Genomic DNA, 19,154 nt, shown 5'->3' on the forward strand with positions numbered 1-19,154 from the left:
CGTTTCAAAAATTCTGGAAACATTCGTTGCTTTCTTATGCAAATGTAAACAAAAGAGCGAAGAAAATGAATGTACACTTTGGATTGGCGTCTTTTTAAACTCACGCCAAATATAACTAGTCTCCAAGCAGATAAAAAATAGCGATGCCCTCCTAGACGATTGTAAAGATAAATTGGGCATTCGTTTCGACGCGTAAGGAATCCAGTAACGTGGCTTCATAAATTGAACCACGAACCAAGGGACCGAGGGGGTTAAAGATACCCTTGGATCGGGCAAAGTAGCCCCCTGGACGGACCACAATTTGGCTTCTTTTTACGGCAATTACGTCAAGCCGGACGCACCCCTTAGAAGTAACTCAGTTAAGCGGTAGGCACGTGGAGGACTCAAAACATCGGCAAAAAGCCGCCTAAGTATTCGGTTTTTGCTGAAAGTGTACGAGGAAATCCGCGGGGCATGTTCTTGCCGGACAACATTTCGGAGCAAGGGGAAAAGAACGGTAGGAGGAATTCAATAATCTCTTTACCAGGGTGTCACGTAGGTGCCGCAGTTGCGCGGCAAGTTTTTTCGTTTATCACGTACGAATCGGGGAGGCCATCCAGCGGACCGTGGGATCAAACAGGATTTCCGACAAGGTGCGGTAACCGAATACACCGCAGACCCCGGGGCCCCGGCTCCTTCGAGGTATTTTCGACCGAGAAAAGTATTCTTTTCCGATCCATTTAACGAACGGCTAGGCCAACTCGTCGAGTCTCCGGACAGAAACGTAGGAAAAAGAGAATCTGGCTGATCGGATCTCCGGGGACGAGGACTACGAACCTTTCTCGTATCCAGGTAATCAACGAGATCCTTTCTTTCGGAGTATAATGCTCGAAAATGGCTGGAGCTTGCAACGCCACTGACACCGTTCACGAAAAATTAGCCACGTAACTTCGAAGCGATGCTTCGCGAGGACACGTGGTCCCTCGATTACCCCCACGACTGACAGAGATATTTTCGTAAAAACATAACGCACAGTTCTTTATCCTTGCGCTAACGAGGAACGTCATCCAGCTGTTACACGCACGATTTTTATTATCTGGCATCGCAAGTTCGAACGACGCTTTTCCTGAGACGAGCAATATACAAGGAATAAAGGATAAATTCGACAAATTGTGTTTATTCGTGTAACCGATAAATCTAGTGCACGATCGTCACCCGGTAGATCCTCGGGGTTCTCACGGTTCGCTTTCGCGTGTCTTCCACGACCGTTGCATAAATAACGTTATCAGTCAGCGTACTCGCGCGAAACAAAGGCATAATACGCGAAGCAGAGTACTGAAAGAAATAATTTGAAACGCACCGTCACTGGACGACGATGACGGTGCTATCGTATATGGAGAAACCTGACATAACTAGTTACGACCGTGGAAACTGATGCTTTTGTCGCGCTCAATGGGCAATAACGTGCTGAACGAAAGGAAGAAAGGACGACAGTATCCCGGTGATAGTTGCATAAAGAAAATTATAATCTTGACTGCAACTCTACAGATTTTGGCAATTTTTACACGAATAGATTTTATACAGAGATTTTATACAGAAATTTAACAGATTTTTTAGAAGGAGCTAATAAATAATAATGGCACGAATGTTCGAACGACTGATACTTGGTTGACGGTCTTTTTTATTGTTTAAGATAATTCGATAATTTGTGTCAGACCATAAAGATACCTTGCTGTCCGTGGACGACCAACTTGCAATAAAACAAAATTTTTTAAATTATTCAGGTTACACCGACTGTTTAGATATACTATAACATTTAATGGACATTTTATTACAAAATAAACTAATTTAAGAAAACTATGCCCTCGCTGTTTTTGAGAATGACCCTATCGATCGAAACTTTAATACTATAATCCTGCTTACAAGACCGTCGTCCATTTTGGTTTCTTTCGATATACTAGCAAACCGTCCAAGGCATATTAATATTTATTCCAAAATGTCTTCTAACTATGCCACTGGTACATAATGAATTAATTCCACCTCTACTACGTACTGAAAACAGTTTAGAAACTTGTACTTTTATCGTTATTTAGTATTCATTACTAAAAGTTCTTCCTTAATTTTTCTTCCTACTTACTGAAAACAGTTTGGAACTTTGTACACTTATCGTTATTCAATTATTCATTTTATATTCATTAATACAATACTCGTTTTATCGTCATTTAACGCACGTGGCTTATTGCGGTTTTATGATTATTTAATATTCATATCGGACACTCGATAGTAAACTTATATGTTCATCGATTGACGCCATTTATATTACGGTAAGAAAAATTTTCGTTTACCGTCCTGTGGTTTGTAGGCACCTTTTTAGACAGTAATTTTCTAGCTATACTTCAATGTCTTCGGATCCATGTGTTTTATGAGTTTACAAGACACCATCGGCAAGGAGTATGCGGAATTGCACGTCATCCGGTGCAATGACCGCGACCTGACGGCAGTATACCGTCCGAGGATGGCAGTTTATGATATTGCCTGTCGAAGTCCAGAACAATGTGCCTCCCATGTGCGTTTCGATCAAAATCTTTCCCAAATATTACCTAAACAGTGTCACTATTCTTAACGCGTTCACTGTCTGTGACTCGTATACGGGTCATAGCACCACGCTTTTGGATACGCCGCTAAGAGACCGGACAGTGAACGTGGGTTCTTCTTCTGGTGTTTAGGGTATAAGAACTTACTCTCTTCGTATTTCCCAAAAATGCCCCAATCATAGTAAAATCCGTAAGACGATAATCTGAACAGCAATAGCGTTTCCTCCTGCATCTGTTAGTCGAAACGATCAGCGTATCGAGCAGATTCCACCTTAGGGGTGACGCCATTAATCGTTCAAATAATCTGTTCAAACTAATCATGTATGTATTTACTGAACTATCGGAACCGTTCAAATGCCAGTTAGACTCGTCGCGAAGGCTTAGGAAGCAAACCCTGCCTTATGGTTACCATAGACGTAATGATTTATTCTACGACGAGTCGTACATCAAGCTGCAATGATAGTCGTACGACAGCATCATACTACCATTTATCACAGTCACGTCGTGGCTCAAGAAGTCGTACAACATGTCCATACACGTAACAATTCGAATAATCGTATCAATTATATTTAGTAACATTAGTATTAAAAGCAATATATCCTGGGTGACTGGTAATACCAACACATTCTAATATCTAGTATGTACGAAATAAACTCTATATACAACTATCTGGTCACGAACGACTCAAAGACGTTACATCTAAACATTAGCGAAGAACAGAACGAATCTAGTCTAAGCAAACGGATTCCTAACTGTTTTATATTGTATATTAGTTGAACGTTAAGATGACCTCTTTGAAGCGAAAGCAAACTAACTTATTTTGGAGCAGCTGTCTGCGGTTATATGAGCTTGTATAGCACTTACTCGAAAAGAAAGCTAGGCTGTGTTGACGTCTCTACTCTTGGTACCTGACTAGTTCCCTGCTACCTCGCGAATCCGCCATTATTGGAAGACGATGACGTAGTCAGATATCGACCAATAGTAGACAGGTATTGTTGGGAGTCGAAATGGTGGTACACTACAAACTAAACGACGTCACAATCCACATAATCCCCTCTAATTCCTCAAGTCGATCACGAAGTCCTTAAACAAAGAACCAAGGTTGAGCCAAGAACCTAAACAGTGGAGCGTGTGAATGACTCCCTTTGCTTTCTACGTTGTTTAGCCTGTGGTGTCGTCTCCTAATAGTGGCGATTTCAACATAGCCTTTTTCTCGCGTAAACACAGTACTGGCTCAGGAAGATTGTTATTGAAATGGCGAAACCGTTTGTCTAGGGACCGGGGCGTAAAATTTCGACCCCGTAGCGACGGTTCTCTGTTACAATCCGGTGAGTGACGCGAAGGTAACAGTCCAAACGCTTCGCGAGACACGGGAATCGCAAAAGGAGCAACGCGTGTCGCGATCGAGAGAAAAAAATAAGAGAAAAAACCGTATCGTCGGCCCGTCCGTTTCGAACTGGTCGTCCCGTGCGTGCTACTTTGTTTCGGCTCTGATCAAGGCACCCGGGGCCGTGTGATGTTCGCGCACCGTTGAAGACGAGGGCATAGCGGACCGATTAAAATTTCACGACACTGTTCGACCGGGAGACAATGTATCCGCGAGAACTGAACACCAATTAAGACGTTACCTGCGCCGCTGAAACTCGATAAGGGGACGAGGATTGGTCCCCGCGGCCATTTAGACCAGCTCGCGGCTAGGCTGACGGCCGAAAAACCACCGAGCCACGAACAGACGAGGAAAGAGAGAATTGGCCACTGTGGAATGGCGGCGATTCTCCGGTGTCACACACGCCGCCGCTCTCCTGGAGGCCGGGGCCAGCTCGTGTTTCGGTTTTCGGCTTTCCGAGAAACGTTTCCAAGACGCGCCACCCTCGCCCCTCCAGGCTACGTCCTCGCGGCTTGTCCACCCGGACGGACATTGTCTTCCGTGCGCTACACAATGAACCACCGTCTCCGAGGCCACGGTAGGCGATCGAGGATCGACACGGTGGCCTCGACCGTGCTACCCCCGGGGACAGATCCTCCTCTTAATAAAAGAACAGTGAAAATCTTAGCGAACGTGCGAAGGAAGAGGTTCCTTCCGGATGGAGGAACATTAGAAATCTCCAGGCAACCTGCTTTCTCTAGGGACCATTTCTGGCTACTATGTGAGAGACAAAGTCCGATTGGTATTTGATATAGAAAATATATTGTAGCAAACCCTATGTACGACACCCAAATACAGTTCCAAAGGGCAATTCCACGTTTTAAGCTAAATTAACTCCCAAACATGACTTACTTTTTCGACCCTTAGAGCAGGAGACTCCCTTAACATCGTAATTTCTGCAATTTTTAAAGACACAGAAAAGTAAATGAAAAAGTATTTCGATTTTCAGTGCGAGCTACCGCAGTTGGCCACCCTGGATTAAATCACCGATGAACGAGATCGCTAACTGAACGTGACAACGTCAGATGGCGTGGGTTGCAACGGGATTAAAAAAAAAAAAAAAAATGGCGATAACAGAGAAAAAGAGGTTCAACCTCCGACGTGGCGTGGATTTCTTTCCGCTTGGAGATAGCATGGTATCACGTCGAACGGAAAAAGGGAGAAAGAAATGAAAAGGAGGGGGAGCTCGTCTGGTGGCGCCAGCGGACGACTGTTTTTGTTCCCTTATAATTTGGCAGTAGTCGACGGTTCCTTCACAGAAGGACAGGATGCGCGCATGCCTTTGCAAGGATCGCGGGGAATTCGTTGCGGCATTCCCTGAGAAATTGTATCGTCTGCCTTTTAAGTACCACGATGAACGTAGAATTCCCGTTCGGGTATTTCGAGTCACGGAAATGTTTATCGGAACGATACGAAACGACCAGTACACGATTTCGCGAATGAAAAACAAATATGTCGTTTGGAAAGTTCGCGGCTTGAATGATGTTCCAAAGCTTTTACGTCGCCGACAGGGATTAATCTAACATTCAACACGTTAAACTAAATCTTCGTGTAACGTATTACTGATGAAACAGTTTCTAGACTTAATTACATTCATTTTTGTTTATACACTTGATCCTTTTAAGTCAAATATATCTAATACAATAGCTTGGCGGTAGAATAACGAAACAAACTGTACAAAATTAACATAGAAATAAAATAAAAACGAAGGATAATAACTGAAACTTTGAATTGATCTCGAAAAAATATTGTTTATACAAAGGTAAAACCAGGAATTTTTTGATACACATACAATAAAATTTTCAATCGAAACTAAGTACTTCGTGAACTATTCTCGAGAGATTACAAGAATTTGCGGTTTGCAGACGATGTATCATCGACTGAGATCGCTCGTCGAAGCCGACGAACGCTTCGATAGTCATTTATCGCTTCTTTTAAGCCGTACAGAAATTAAAAAAAGAGGCAAGAAAACAACCTGAAATTTGACGGTGAAAAGTTTCAGGTGGGTTGAAAGAAAGCTGTGCTCAGTGTGTCGTGGCACGCATAACAATGTGCGGCATACCACGATTTGCGGTTGCGAGGGGATAAAAGTACGGTGCGAAACATTTCTGAGAAAAATTCTGGCGGAGCTGCGAGGTACGAGGGCACCGGAGCCTCTTTCTTATCGTGGATGATTTAGTAAAATATAGAGCACAGGGCCCCTAAACGGTGACGATTTAACGATAGAAACAAAACAAGGCGTCACGAATGCAATTTATTGATCGAAACGAATATTCGAGTTTTATTTACCGATTAAATATAATAGTAGTTTGAAATAAAATGAATTGTTAATGTAATTATTTATAAAATAAGAAAAATAATAACACTATAGCGATAAAGTTCAAATGATGCAAGGTACAGACGGTGTAGAATTGAAATAATACAGGATTCGAGTAATGCAAGGATGATATAAAATCCCAAGGATGCAAGTTTCGTATGACGAATCGGAGTTGAATAATACGAAAGAACGGTTACTTGGAGTAAAAGATATTTAGTTAGAGGGAAACGTAACAAAGAGGCGAGTCAACGAAGCGTAAAAGTAGCGAGCACTTCATTCCGATCCGACTAAAGGCCACTTTTTTACCAGGGAAAGTACCGAAATGCGTGCGTAAAATGAGCACCGCTGACCGCTAAAAGCATCTACTCTCCATGAATGGAACGGCTTCCACGAATAGTACAGCCCACTCAAAAATGCAAGATGACAGCCAGCAATGATGACCAGCAACACATTGCACGAAAACGTCTAATTAAGATTCTCTCTCGTTAAGGTGAAATTACGCGCGTGCCTAAATGTTTTATTTATTTCGTCTATCGCGTCCATCATCGGGACGTGTACAGGGAGGTTAAAGACTCTTTGACCTTACGCAGCAAAGGTGCAACGCAATTTGCAATGATTGTGTTTCATGGTAGTCGCGTGACATAAAAATCGCGACGCCCTTCGTGACCCCTTCACCCATCCAACTGCTAATTTGTACACATTTATCCTAAATGAATTTCTTCCTACGAGATTATGAGCACACAATAAATTGAACTTGAATAAAGTAACAGTTGAAAAATGTGGAAATATGTAATATCAAATATTCCTGGATATACACTGCTCGATTATACAGGGTGTTTGGCCACCCCTGGGAAAACTTTTAATGGGAGATTCTAGAGGCCAAAATAAGACGAAAATCAAGAATACTAATTTGTTGATGGAGATTTCGTTAAAAAGTTATTAACGTTTAAAGTTCCACCTGTACTGAATTTTTTTCTAGAAAGTGGGTAGAATTTTGGGGGTAGGTCTATTCACCAAAAATGATTGTAATTGACCCCCGCAACCGAAAATAATTTTTTCAGAACGATTTGAAATTTTTTAATTTTGTCGAAAAATTTCACACCTTATCAAATTTTTTTCTAGGAAATGAGTAGAATTTCGTTCACCAAAAATAATTGTAATTGACCTCTGCAGCCAAAAATATTTTTTTCAGAACGATTTGAAATTTTTTTTTTCGTCGAAAAATTTAGGCACCTACCCCCTGTCGATTTTTCATAAAAATTTGTTTTTCAGTTTTAGTAATTTTGTTTGACGTCCTACAGAAAAGTTGTTTAAGACTTTTTTGTAGGTATCCATAAGCTCTACTTCAGAAAAAAGTTTCATTGAAATATATTCACAATTGTAGGAGTTATGGCTGTTTGAAAATTGAACCATTTTTATGGGGTTTTTCTCATTTTGCGGTGTCAAGGACCAACTTTTCGAATATTTTTACAATTTGTACATATTCTCCTTAAAATACGCGTAGTTTGCTTTTTTAAACATTAAAATCGTCCAATCCGTTTAGAAGTTATGACGTTTTAAAGATTCGCATGAAAATTCGAGCAGACATTTCTGGCCTGAAATTAGATTTTCGGTAAGGAATTTTTTTCTCGAAAATGCGTAGGAATTCGGGGGTATGTGTAATGACCAAAAATGATTGTAATCGACTCTTGCAACCGAAAATAATTTTTTTAGAACGATTTGAAAATTTTTTTTTTCGCCAAAAAATTTCAACACCTTTCCGATTTTTTTTCTCGAAAGTGAGTAAGATTTCAGGGATATGTCTATTCACCAAAAATGCTTATAATTGACCCCTGCAACCAAAAATAATTTTTCCGGAACTATTTGAAATTTTTTAATTTAATTTGTTAATAACTTTTTAATGAAGCTTCAGTCAAGAAACTGATATTCTTGATTTTCGTCATTTTTTGGCCTCTAGAAGCTCCCATTAAAATTTTTCCCCTAGGTGGCCGAACACCCTGTATAGAGGATGTATTGTAAAAACACAGAATTTTAGTATAGTCCATATTCCACTGGAACTATTTTTTGTTTAAATTATTCGATAATTAGGCGAACTATGATTCTATAATGTTTCAAGAAAGATTTGAATGGAAATAATAAGTCAGGGGATTGAAAATCTTTTTTCGTGTCCACGGAATGTTTTTCTTATCATCGATTTTATATTTTAACCAAGACTGAAAAACCACAAAATGAATATACGATAAAATAAAGGACGGCGACGCCTACAACGAAACTTCCTCGTTCTAATTTTGTCGCCAAGAACACGTGCAGAATTTACTGCGTTATTGAGATACGGCAGAATACTAACAAAGAAAAATTCTAGCAACAATTTTGCATTTTTCTAATACAACTTCTTTATCACCTGTTTTTATAATTTCAGAAATATTTACTTCATCCAATTTTATAGCTATTATCACCAACTTGTGATTATTTTGCAATTTATAAATAGATTTTCATTTAATATACATAAGTATAAATTAATATGAATTGAAAAAATACATTTTACAAAAACAAAAATTGTATTTCAGAATACATTGTAATCGAACTCTTTATATATTCTATTTAGGTCAAAACAAACTATAAATTCTACTTAAAAAATAATATAAATGATTCTGAGGATTCCTTAACCTGTCCATTTTCCAATTATTACAAAATAATTGTACAAATAATTCTTAAAACGTTCAAGGATTTTTTGTAATTATTATTATTGCAAATTAAGTAGCCTATATTTTCCATCAGAACGTAAAGAACAACTATGCAAAATTTCATCTGGAACAGATCAAGGTAGTAAGATTTATAGGAACATCACAAACACACAGACTTTGAATTTCACGTCGATAATAACGTCTTCGACTGTAATTTAACATCAGTAAAAAGATTTCTACAAAAATGATAAAAGAAATAAAGAACCTAAGGGGGAAGGGAGGGTTCCAAAAAGTATGGAGACCACTGGTGTAGCGCATGGCGCAACAGATTTTAAAAGATCACGGTACGAGCAATGTGTTCACAAATGCACCTCACTCGTCTCACAAAAGGGGACGTGGGATAGTGGTGTCTTTAATGGCTGTTTTTGCACAAAGATTCTCGTTTGCCTGTTTTACGCGCTCGACTGACCCGAGTCATGTACTCATGACCTTGAGCTTAGCTGAATAACCTTTGTATGCATGTATACGCACTCGAAGCCGAATTGAATCGCAGTTCCTCGAAGCAAGACTGTACGGTCTTCTTCTTGTGTACGGTCGCTTTCATCGTTCGGTGAAATGCTCGTATTATATTTACGGATATTAAATTCACGTTAAAGAGAAGAGCCCCGTAGAAACATCCGGGGAGGTCTTAGCACCGATTTTCATTCATCCCACGTGAAATGAATTCTAAGAAAGGCCCCACAATGGCACGTTAATTGCAGCGGTGCCAATTATAATTGTGAAATTTAAAATTTCAGTTATTACTTTACTAAAATGTAAAAAAAAAAGTATTCTATTTAACATTTGAAATAATTTAATTTTGGTCCTCAATATATAATGAAAATAAAAATCAATACTTTTGCAATCAAACGTAATATGTGAAATTTTACTGCAATTTTTAATTTAAATTCAAAACGCGGTATAATTTTGATATTATTGAGACATTGGTGCTATTATGACAATAGTATCTTCTCATAAATAATAATAATTATATAAACAATAGCAATAGCATAAAATATTAGTTGTAATTTGAACTTACCCTAATTAAAGTTTAGAATTAATATACACATATGTATATACAGGGTGTTCGCCCACCCCTGGGAAAAATTTTAATGAGGGATTCTAGAGGCCAAAATGAGACAAAAATCAACAATACCAATTTGTTGATGGAGGCTTCATTAAATAGTTATTAACAATTAAATTCAAAAATGTCAAATCGTTTTGGAAAAATTATTTTCGATTGGAGGGGTCAATTACAATTATTTTTGGTGAATAGACATACCCCCGAAATCCTACCCATTTTCTAGAAAAAAATTCAGAAAGGTGTGAAATTTTTCGACGGTAAAAAAAAATTTCAAATCGTTTTGGAAAAATTATTTTCGATTGGAGGGGTCAATTACAATTATTTTTGGTGAATAGACATACCCCCGAAATCCTACCCATTTTTTAGAAAAAAATTCAGGAAGGTGTGAAATTTTTCGACGGTAAAAAAAATTTCAAATCGTTTTGGAAAAATTATTTTCGGTTGGGGGGGTCAATTACAATTATTTTTGGTGAATAGACATACCCCCGAAATCCTACTCATTTTCTAGAAAAAAATTCAGGAAGGTGTGAAATTTTTCGACGGTAAAAAAAAATTTCAAATCGTTTTGGAAAAATTATTTTCGGTTGGGGGGGTCAATTACAATTATTTTTGGTGAATAGACATACCCCCGAAATCCTACCCATTTTCTAGAAAAAAATTCAGGAAGGTGTGAAATTTTTCGACGGTAAAAAAAAATTTCAAATCGTTTTGGAAAAATTATTTTCGGTTGGGGGGGTCAATTACAATCATTTTTGGTGAATAGACATACCCCCGAAATCCTACCCATTTTCTAGAAAAAAAATTCGAGAAAATTTTTGTCTCATTTGAAATATATTCATACAACAGGTTTCCTAACATGGCCATTTTGAACAACGCAATGACGGCCATTCAAATCGGAACGACGCCATTTTGGTTTAAAATTTTCTTATTGCCCATAAACAGCAATAAATTAATATATTGACAATACAGATTTGGTATAATAATAGTCTTTGTCATTAGAACAAATCTTGTATCAACTCTACCAATGCATTTATTAACTGATATTAGTCGTATATAAATTATTTAATCACTCACCGAACAGCACCGTTGAATAGAGTTCACATTTCGAAATCGAATATTCTACCTTACTTTCGACTCTAGATCGCACCATGCTTATCACAACCTTCAAAATATATTCGTTGTTACCATATTACGTTTATCAGTCTCAAAAATATGATATATGTTTGTGAATACAACTTACTTTGCACTAAAGAACTTCTTTTTGCAATGAAACAGAGTAACGCCCGAACACAAATTGCTGGCTGCATTCTTTAACACTAAATATTTTAAAGAATATGTTAAATTTCTACTTTCGAATGTCTTTACTATAAACAGTTTCAGTAAATGAATGTCTTTATCAATCTTTTAGCTTTTTATCTTAATACGTACCTACATATTACGCATTTCTGTGTCCCCAATATCTAACGACGCTACATCGCGTGCATCTTCAAAAAGCACAATGGCCGAATTAACGGTTATCGAGATATTTCGCGAATTTCGTATTTAAAACGAATAAAATATCAGGTCATGCAACTGCCTGCATGTAAGTGCACCTGCAACATGTTTGCACTACATGAGTGGCACCCCTGCATAGAGTACTTTCTTATAGAGCTGACATTTTGTTGGCAAACATAACCAAAATTGGTTTTAACCTTTAATTTTACAGCATTGAATATATACACGATAAACTGTCCATAATTTTACGGATAATTTGATCGAATTAAGCCAACAACATGTCGGAACGTAAAGTTTTAAACGTGAGTAAATTTCTAGGAAATGGACCCATTATAATCGTATATCGATTACGTATTTGTCATTATTTGATAAACTATGATTTTAGAAATACTACCCGCCAGATTTCGATCCGTCGAAAATCCCTCGTATGAAATTGGCCCGAAATAGACAATACACAGTACGTTTGATGGCTCCTTTCAACATGAGATGCAAAACTTGTGGGGAATACATTTACAAAGGAAAGAAATTCAATGCCCGCAAAGAGGATGTTGAAGGTGATGATTATTTAGGTATACGAATTTACAGGTTTTACATAAAGTGCACCCGATGCCTCCAAGAAATAAGTTTCAAGACAGACCCTAAGAACACGGATTATGAGATCGAAGCAGGGGCTACTAGGAATTTCATGGCCCTGAAATTGGCCGAAGAGCAAGCACAGAGGGAAGAAGATGAAGAGAAAGAAGAGGAAGCCACCAATCCTATGAAACTGTTAGAAAAACGAACGTTGCAATCAAAACAGGAGTTAGAATTATTAGAATCATTAGAAGAGTTAAAAGACTTGAATCGCAGACAGCAAACTATCGATTATGATCAGATGTTAGAACAGTTTGACACTGTAGCTGCTAAACAGAGAACACAGAAAGAACAAGAGGAATATGACGAAGAATATATCAAGTCAATATTTGGCAAAAAACAGGCAACTACAACTATTGTTGAAGAAGAAATTGTGGAACTGGATGAAGATGAAAGAATTGAACCGCTCAAGAAAATAATTAAAACAAGTGATAATAGTGAGGAAAGCGATAGTGTTTCAAGAACAGATAAAAAAAAAGTAAATACCTCCTTTCTTTCGATTGTTTCCTTTTAATGAAACTATAAAAGTAATAAAATGTCACTTTTTTTAGGTTAAAAATAATCGGTCTGCAAAAACACCTGATACATCATTATGGTCGGAAAGTGTAGGATCGTCGTCGAATAAAAAGAATTTATTGGGTATAGTTAAAAGAAAAACAAATTTAGGTGTAAAAGTGAACACAATTTCTACTCCTATTAGCGTAGAGGAGCAACAACCTCGAACTATAATAGAGAAAGAAAAAGATGCTTCTACCGAAGAGAAAAGTATTAAAAGTGCAAATGCAATCACATCTGAAAGTACAAATAATTCAGCAGGCAATAATCGCAATGCTCTGTCTTTGCTAGGAGCATATTCTGGCAGCAGTGATAACGATAGTGATTAACACAATGTTCAATATTGTATATACAATTAAATTTTATAAAATTTATTATAAAATAAAATGTATCTATAAACACAATACACAGATATAAATAAGCGTAGTTCAATATACATGTAAATCAAACTGCATAAATGACTTTTAATTTTTTCGAAGTCGTAGATACGGAATTACCATTTAATTTGTATGCCTTTTTAAACACGACGAACAAACTGCTTTAACCGATGATGTTTGTCAATTGAATCGTACAGGTCTCATCATACCGCCCACCAAATATTTAACAATTAATAATACGAAATAACCTCTTTGATCTAGGCTTCTGCAATTTAATTTCACGGAGACATTTGTGTTGACGACGATTAGAAAGTTCCTTACAGGATGCTGAAGCCTTTACCCCTAAAACATAGAAAACATTATCGATCAGAGATGATGAAATTAGAAATCGGTCTGTTTCAAAGGCTAGGCACTCTGTAAGGAACTTCCATATCAACGACATAGCATTGAAAACTGTAGCAGGGAGTACCTAGCCTATTAAATCAGACCATTTGCACTACACCTTCAAATTTATTGGTAAACATACATCACTACTTCACATTAACACATTATAAACTATACGTTTGCAAATTATTTCTACGATAGTTTCGGAAATAGTTCGGCGAATTTACTTAAATATTACACCATGTTTTGTTTACATTGCACAGGTCTATTGTATTAACCTTCAAACAGTAATTCAAGATATTTGAGATTTTCTAACGAAGCAAGTCTAAGATGTTTATTACTGCAACAACAAAGTCTTTGAGAATTACAGCAAGATGTCGTGCTTGCAGAGTATTAAAAGCATCTGAGTGAAATAAAAGATAAAACGTGTCTTTACAAATGATCGTTGGAAGACGTAGGCCTAGTTCTCGACGATGGCCGTACGATATAATGAAAAGGATGACGACGATGACGATAACCCTTTCTCTGATAAGGACCTAACGACTCCCTGCTACTGTCGTCCAGGTTATCAGACTGTTCGTGCAGATTGCACGACGTTCCAGTGTACTTTCTACTTTGAACGGTTGCTGGTGGGTCATAAACGTAGCTATCGTCATGGAAGTTGTGCCTATCAGCTGTATGTCTTGTCATTTCCAGAGTGGACCTGCCCTTGAACCTGTCACGAAATGATTCACGCGAGGTATCGTCGGGATCGTTTCTGTCCGACCATTGTCCGTCTTTTTCTATGGGCACAGCTTCTTGGCGACAAAACTCACAAATGTAAGGTTGCTCCTCGTCGGAAGAAGTCTGTCTCTCGTAATCGTGCAACGACCGATTGTTAGTTTGCGAGGCGATGGAACTAAGCAAAACATCTGACCTTCGAACGACCAAATCGTATTGGTTCTTGCGCGAGAAATAAGGCGAATTGGAAGATTGCTGCAACGGAGGTTGATCGTGATCGCTAGAGTAATTCTCCGATGATCTATCCCGATCGCTGTACGCGTGAACTTTTGAAGGAAACGAGGACCTGTCCCTAACATACCGCTGTTCTCTGTTCCTTTGCAGGGCGAGCTCTAGTTGGGCGATGCGATCCTCCATACGTGTCCGCTGAGCTTGGGCACGATCCTGCTGGTTCTCCATCAGCTTCACCATCTTCTCCAAATGCATTATCTGCACCTGCTTGCTCTCCAGAGTCGAATACAGCTCCTGAATTGCCTCTGTCTTCGCAGTTATCTGCTTATCAACGCGATGATTATGAACGTTTCTCGATTCTTCCACAAACACACCGAGCCTTCTATGAACCAGGTAACTTTTTATAATTAATTTCCTCATAATCTCAAACACATTTTTTGTAGCGTTGAATCGATTTAACTAATCGGCAGATCCTACGAGACCCAGCGTGTTTATGTAGCGAAAGATTAAGATTCGTATTAGTAGAGGACGTAAGACCCAATAGTGAACCACTGTAAATAGTTTGTTTAGATACCTGCTCGATGTACTCGTTGTTTTCGTCGCTGTTCGACAAGTCTGCGTTCTCTTGTTGAACGTTGCCCTTCAAAGTGTTAAGTAACTCGTCCCTGGCTTTCAAAAACTCCGTCTGATTCCGTATCACGCGATCGCGTTGCTCCACTTCCAAATGCTTCTGGGTCAGTTCAGTTTTCAGTTCCTCGTTCTGACGAGTCACTTCCGCCAAATTGTTACGAAGATCAGAAATGCATTGCTGAAGCTCGATCGCGTGGGCGCTTAGCCCAGCTATGCCACCTTCCTTGGACTGCGAATGAAGCCGTCTTCGAATTTCTATCAACTGAGCCTCCAAGATCCCATTGTTTTCTTGGCTGTAAATCGTTCAGTAAAACCATGAGAACCTATTTATTATTTTTGTTAAATGTTTTCGACCAACCACTCGTGGCCATTTTCAAAATTATTCATCATCGAAACTATAACAAACTTACGCGTTTTTTGCGATCCTCTGTAACTCCGAATACTTCATGATCAGTTTCTGATAATCGTTGGTCGTGGTTGCCAGATTAGCGACCAGTTTCTCTTTCGAGTCATCTTCCTTGGAGAGGCTCTAAGCCATGCGAAGAGAAAGGAAATGATCAGAAATTATCGCGTATCCTATACTGGAATAGAATAACATCTAACGAACGAAATAATCGAAATGAGCAGTTGCTAGGACTTAGACGAAGACATGTTCCGAAGATAGTGCAAACTAACGGCCGCTCGATGCACCACTGCCACGATCTGCTCTTTCTCTTGCTCCAGCTGCAGCAACATATCCTTTTGCATCTTCAATTTTTCCCTGGCCTCTTGGAGCTCGTTGAACAAGCAAACTTCGTTCTCCGAATGATGTCCCTCTAATAACCAATGATCATATAAAATTGATAGTCATCACAAAGGTTTACTATGTTTCGTACCCGTGATGATAATGTCTTTATTCTTCTCCGAGAGTTCGTATAATTGATTACTCTTTTCTTTCAGCTCTTTATATCGTTCCTCCAGTTCTCTGTACGCTTCCTCAACTTCTTGCCTATTTAAAATAGAACACATACAGACACAGCTATTATAACATTTACAGAAAATTTATATCGCCAATATTATCCTCCTAGTTATCGTGTCTTGCAAAAAGGAAGATAATTTTCTCACCTTCTTTCCTTTTCCTTGCCTACTTCAGCCGTGACGGCGTCCAGCTTCTCCGACAGCTCTTTGACATTGTTCATCGTCTCGTTCTCTTTGTGGCTTATCTTCTCCTTCAGTTCCACCAGACTAAAGCAGACCAGGTCAAAAGGAAGGATAAAAATAGGCCTTACGATTATAGATTTTCGAATAGCAGAAAGCTACAATGACAAATTTAAAAAATTCACTTTTCTATTCATTACGGACATCTATATTTATCCGGGGCAAAATAGTTTCAGTTATCCGAATAACAGTGTACTCGCTAAAAATAGAAAAATCAACCGTGTTTCGTAGCTGTCCCGTTGTTTCTCGACCTTAGCGATCAGGACCTCGCTGCTCTTCAAGGTCTTCTGCAACTCCTTCATTCTGAGCTCCGTCGTCTGCTCTTTCTGCCTCATCTGGTTCTCCATGTTTTTTAGATTAGACTGCAACATCTGTATCTTTCCTTCGTTGTTGGCCACGTGCGCCTCCAAATCGCGTATCTTCGCACGCGCCCCTTTCAACTGAGCTTCCGCCTGTCTCAAACGTTCCTTGCTCTGGTTGCTCCTCTCCCGTTCCGTTTGCAGCTCATCCAGGGTGGTATTCAATTGCGATTGTAGCTCCCTTTGACCCTCCGCGCCTTTCGATTCCTTCACCTTCGTTCCGTGACTCTCGAACTTCTCCATCATGCTTCGAGCATTTTTCAGTATGTCCTCCACCGTCTTCGTTTCTAACGCTTTTATGTCATCCAGACACGCCTACGAAAATCTTATTGCTTGATGGTGCACGAAATAAATAAATATCCCCATCGTTACCTGCAGACTTTCGTAATCCTTTCGATGAACGTCTAACTGCGCGGACACCTTCACCGTCGAGTCGTCTTCTTCGTTCTCATCGTCGCTAGTCTTCAGCTGCGAACCTACGAAAGTCACGAACTCCGATTGTTTGTTCAGTAGCTCCCTGCAGAGATTCTGCGATTTCCTTGGGATCTCCTGCAGCTGATGTTTCATTGTGTCCATAAACTCGCTGGTGATGGCCAATTTTTCGGCAGAGCTCTCTGTCTGCTCGTCCTCGGCGACTTGTTCGATCGGAGGGGGCAGTTTCGGCGATCCAACTTCGACTTTAAGATCTTCCATTTTCCCGGGATCCTTCGCGCCGCTGGCGATCACTTTCTCGCGAAGCTGGACCATGTCGTTGTACAAATCTTGCGCAATTTTCTGCACGAAAGTTACCTAAAGTTAGCTGAACGAAAGTGGATGTTTTTCACAATGGATCTCCAGATAATTACCTGTTTATCCATCAAGTCCTTTTTTAGAGTTTGGTATCGTTTCTTTTTTAACGAGTATTGATTTTCGAGCCTCATCGCGGATCCAGCGAGCGCCGAGGATAATGGCCTTTTGTACGAACTGGGGCTAACCGATGATTTTGTGGACGAACGTCGAGCGGAAGTGCTCCGCGATTTGTTACCACCGGAAGCATCTTCCGTGGCGTTATTCGCAGAATCCCCCTAAAATTGCATTTTCAATTTTAACAATGAACTTCAACTTTTGAGGGACTCGTTTGATATTGTAAGTTCCACCTAAAGTAATACGTTGTACTCGAGTATAAAATTATTTATATACAATAGAATCCAAAACAAACATGAGTCGCACTGCGTGCTGATTCAGTCGTCGGCGTTCTGTTCCTCTGAGTTGTTAAAGCAGGCCTGTTCCCACGATTTGGCATTGCACCTTTCTCTGCAGTGCTCTCAGGCTTCGAGTTCTCTGTATTTTTAAACGAATACAGAAAAATATAACATTGCGTTCGAAATAATGCAATCGAGTATAGTAAACAGTGCAGTCTTAAATCACTCCCGATCTCTTGACTCTGTTTACCCCTCTCTCCCAAACATAGATTTTTTCAAATCACAATTACTGTTTTAAAATACTATTAAATTTAATTTAAGCCAGCTGTATTTTCTCGCGATAAAAATTGTCTGGAAAACTACAGATTAAGAATAAAAATTGCGTTGAGCTTTGCATGTAATTAAGTAGAAATTGTTCGACTATTAACTATTTTGATTCCCAATTATGAAAGAAACGAAACTTACAGCGCTAACCAAAATTTGGTGACACGGGCACAACCGAAAAATTTTGTCGACAAACCTATTCGTGTCGCCGAAAGTATTATGCACTTTTTCGATAATGGTTTGGGGAGGGAGGGGTAAATATGCGAAAAAATCAACGACGTTGAAATGAAAGAAATATAGTACGGAATGACGATCCGTGTCCAATAACCTGACGGATGCGCTGCTGTCGGCTGGCTCATTATGGTCAAAAATAAATTCGGCGGCACGATGAACGGATGACCGGGTTACGATGTCTGCGGCACGTGGACGAATTTGCGGTGCTGTTATTGGAAAAACGGCCGAAATTCGAGTTCATGTTCCCACTGGTCGGGACAGCAAAGATCGCATGATCGTCGATTTGGACGGACAGTCGACGACTTCGCAGCGTTGATGGTAAACACGTTCGCGATCACGCGAAGAGGGGAAAAAGTTTGATATTTCACTTACGAACGAGAGGATACGCGTGTTAAATCGTCGTACGGCATACTCGATGCACGACGAATTACATCGGTATAGTTCGGTTTTATTTGCGAGATTTTTCGTCGAAAACACGATGATTTACCCGGTACGCGTCAAAAGGGAGAGAAAAAAAATGACAAACCCTGTTGTAGCAAGCAACTGTTATTGCGCTGCAGCTAGGGATGAACAAAATGTGTCTCCGAAAGTATTCGAATGACGAATACTATATTAAAGTGGTTCTTAATGGTATTCGTTTTATAAAAAAATATATGGAACCTCTTGATACGCGAGTGAAGTCGATAGACTCTTTTAATAAATCGACATTTAA

The 19,154-nt window shown here is 39.2% G+C and overlaps 2 protein-coding genes and 1 long non-coding RNA gene across 3 annotated transcripts in view; 1 reads left to right on the forward strand and 2 right to left on the reverse strand.

Moving 5' to 3' along the window:
* Positions 1 to 11,435, reverse strand: part of LOC143343231 (uncharacterized) — a 45,021-nt gene extending 33,586 nt beyond the window's left edge. The window contains exons 1-2 of the long non-coding RNA XR_013079935.1: positions 11,364 to 11,435; positions 11,198 to 11,285 (exon numbers count right to left, since the gene is read on the reverse strand). This is a non-coding gene — a long non-coding RNA (uncharacterized LOC143343231). The remainder of the gene's footprint in view (positions 1 to 11,197; positions 11,286 to 11,363) is intronic.
* Positions 11,436 to 11,776: 341 nt separating this feature from the next.
* LOC143344061 (splicing factor YJU2) lies at positions 11,777 to 13,992 on the forward strand. The gene is made up of 3 exons (XM_076769656.1): positions 11,777 to 11,919; positions 12,003 to 12,728; positions 12,802 to 13,992. Exons 1-3 carry the CDS (start codon positions 11,896 to 11,898, stop codon positions 13,132 to 13,134), a joined length of 1,083 nt encoding a protein of 360 aa, XP_076625771.1. The 5' UTR covers positions 11,777 to 11,895; the 3' UTR covers positions 13,135 to 13,992.
* LOC143343529 (uncharacterized) lies at positions 13,929 to 18,567 on the reverse strand. The gene is made up of 12 exons (XM_076768506.1): positions 18,537 to 18,567; positions 17,902 to 18,023; positions 17,549 to 17,767; positions 17,076 to 17,477; positions 16,564 to 17,018; positions 16,252 to 16,371; positions 16,023 to 16,135; positions 15,823 to 15,962; positions 15,558 to 15,676; positions 15,092 to 15,440; positions 14,633 to 14,838; positions 13,929 to 14,416 (listed from the first exon to the last, which is right to left on the reverse strand). The coding sequence occupies exons 1-12, from the start codon at positions 18,565 to 18,567 to the stop codon at positions 13,999 to 14,001; spliced, it is 2,694 nt and encodes an 897-aa protein (XP_076624621.1). The 3' UTR covers positions 13,929 to 13,998.
* Between the last annotated feature and the right edge of the window lie 587 nt (positions 18,568 to 19,154).

Source organism: Colletes latitarsis, chromosome 7 (assembly GCF_051014445.1).
Source record: "Colletes latitarsis isolate SP2378_abdomen chromosome 7, iyColLati1, whole genome shotgun sequence".
Classification (NCBI taxonomy): Eukaryota; Metazoa; Arthropoda; class Insecta; order Hymenoptera; family Colletidae; genus Colletes; species Colletes latitarsis.

Coding starts and splice junctions, on each gene's coding strand:
- LOC143344061 (XM_076769656.1), top strand. CDS start 11,896: ATGTCGGAACGTAAAGTTTTAAAC. Junction 11,920..12,002: donor CGGAACGTAAAGTTTTAAAC/GTGAGTAAATTT, acceptor CTATGATTTTAG/AAATACTACCCGCCAGATTT. Junction 12,729..12,801: donor CAAGAACAGATAAAAAAAAA/GTAAATACCTCC, acceptor CACTTTTTTTAG/GTTAAAAATAATCGGTCTGC.
- LOC143343529 (XM_076768506.1), bottom strand. CDS start 18,567: ATGAGCCAGCCGACAGCAGCGCATCCGTCAG. Junction 17,478..17,548: donor AGGACTTGATGGATAAACAG/GTAATTATCTGG, acceptor ACTTTCGTGCAG/AAAATTGCGCAAGATTTGTA. Junction 14,839..15,091: donor ACAACGAGTACATCGAGCAG/GTATCTAAACAA, acceptor GTTGATAAGCAG/ATAACTGCGAAGACAGAGGC.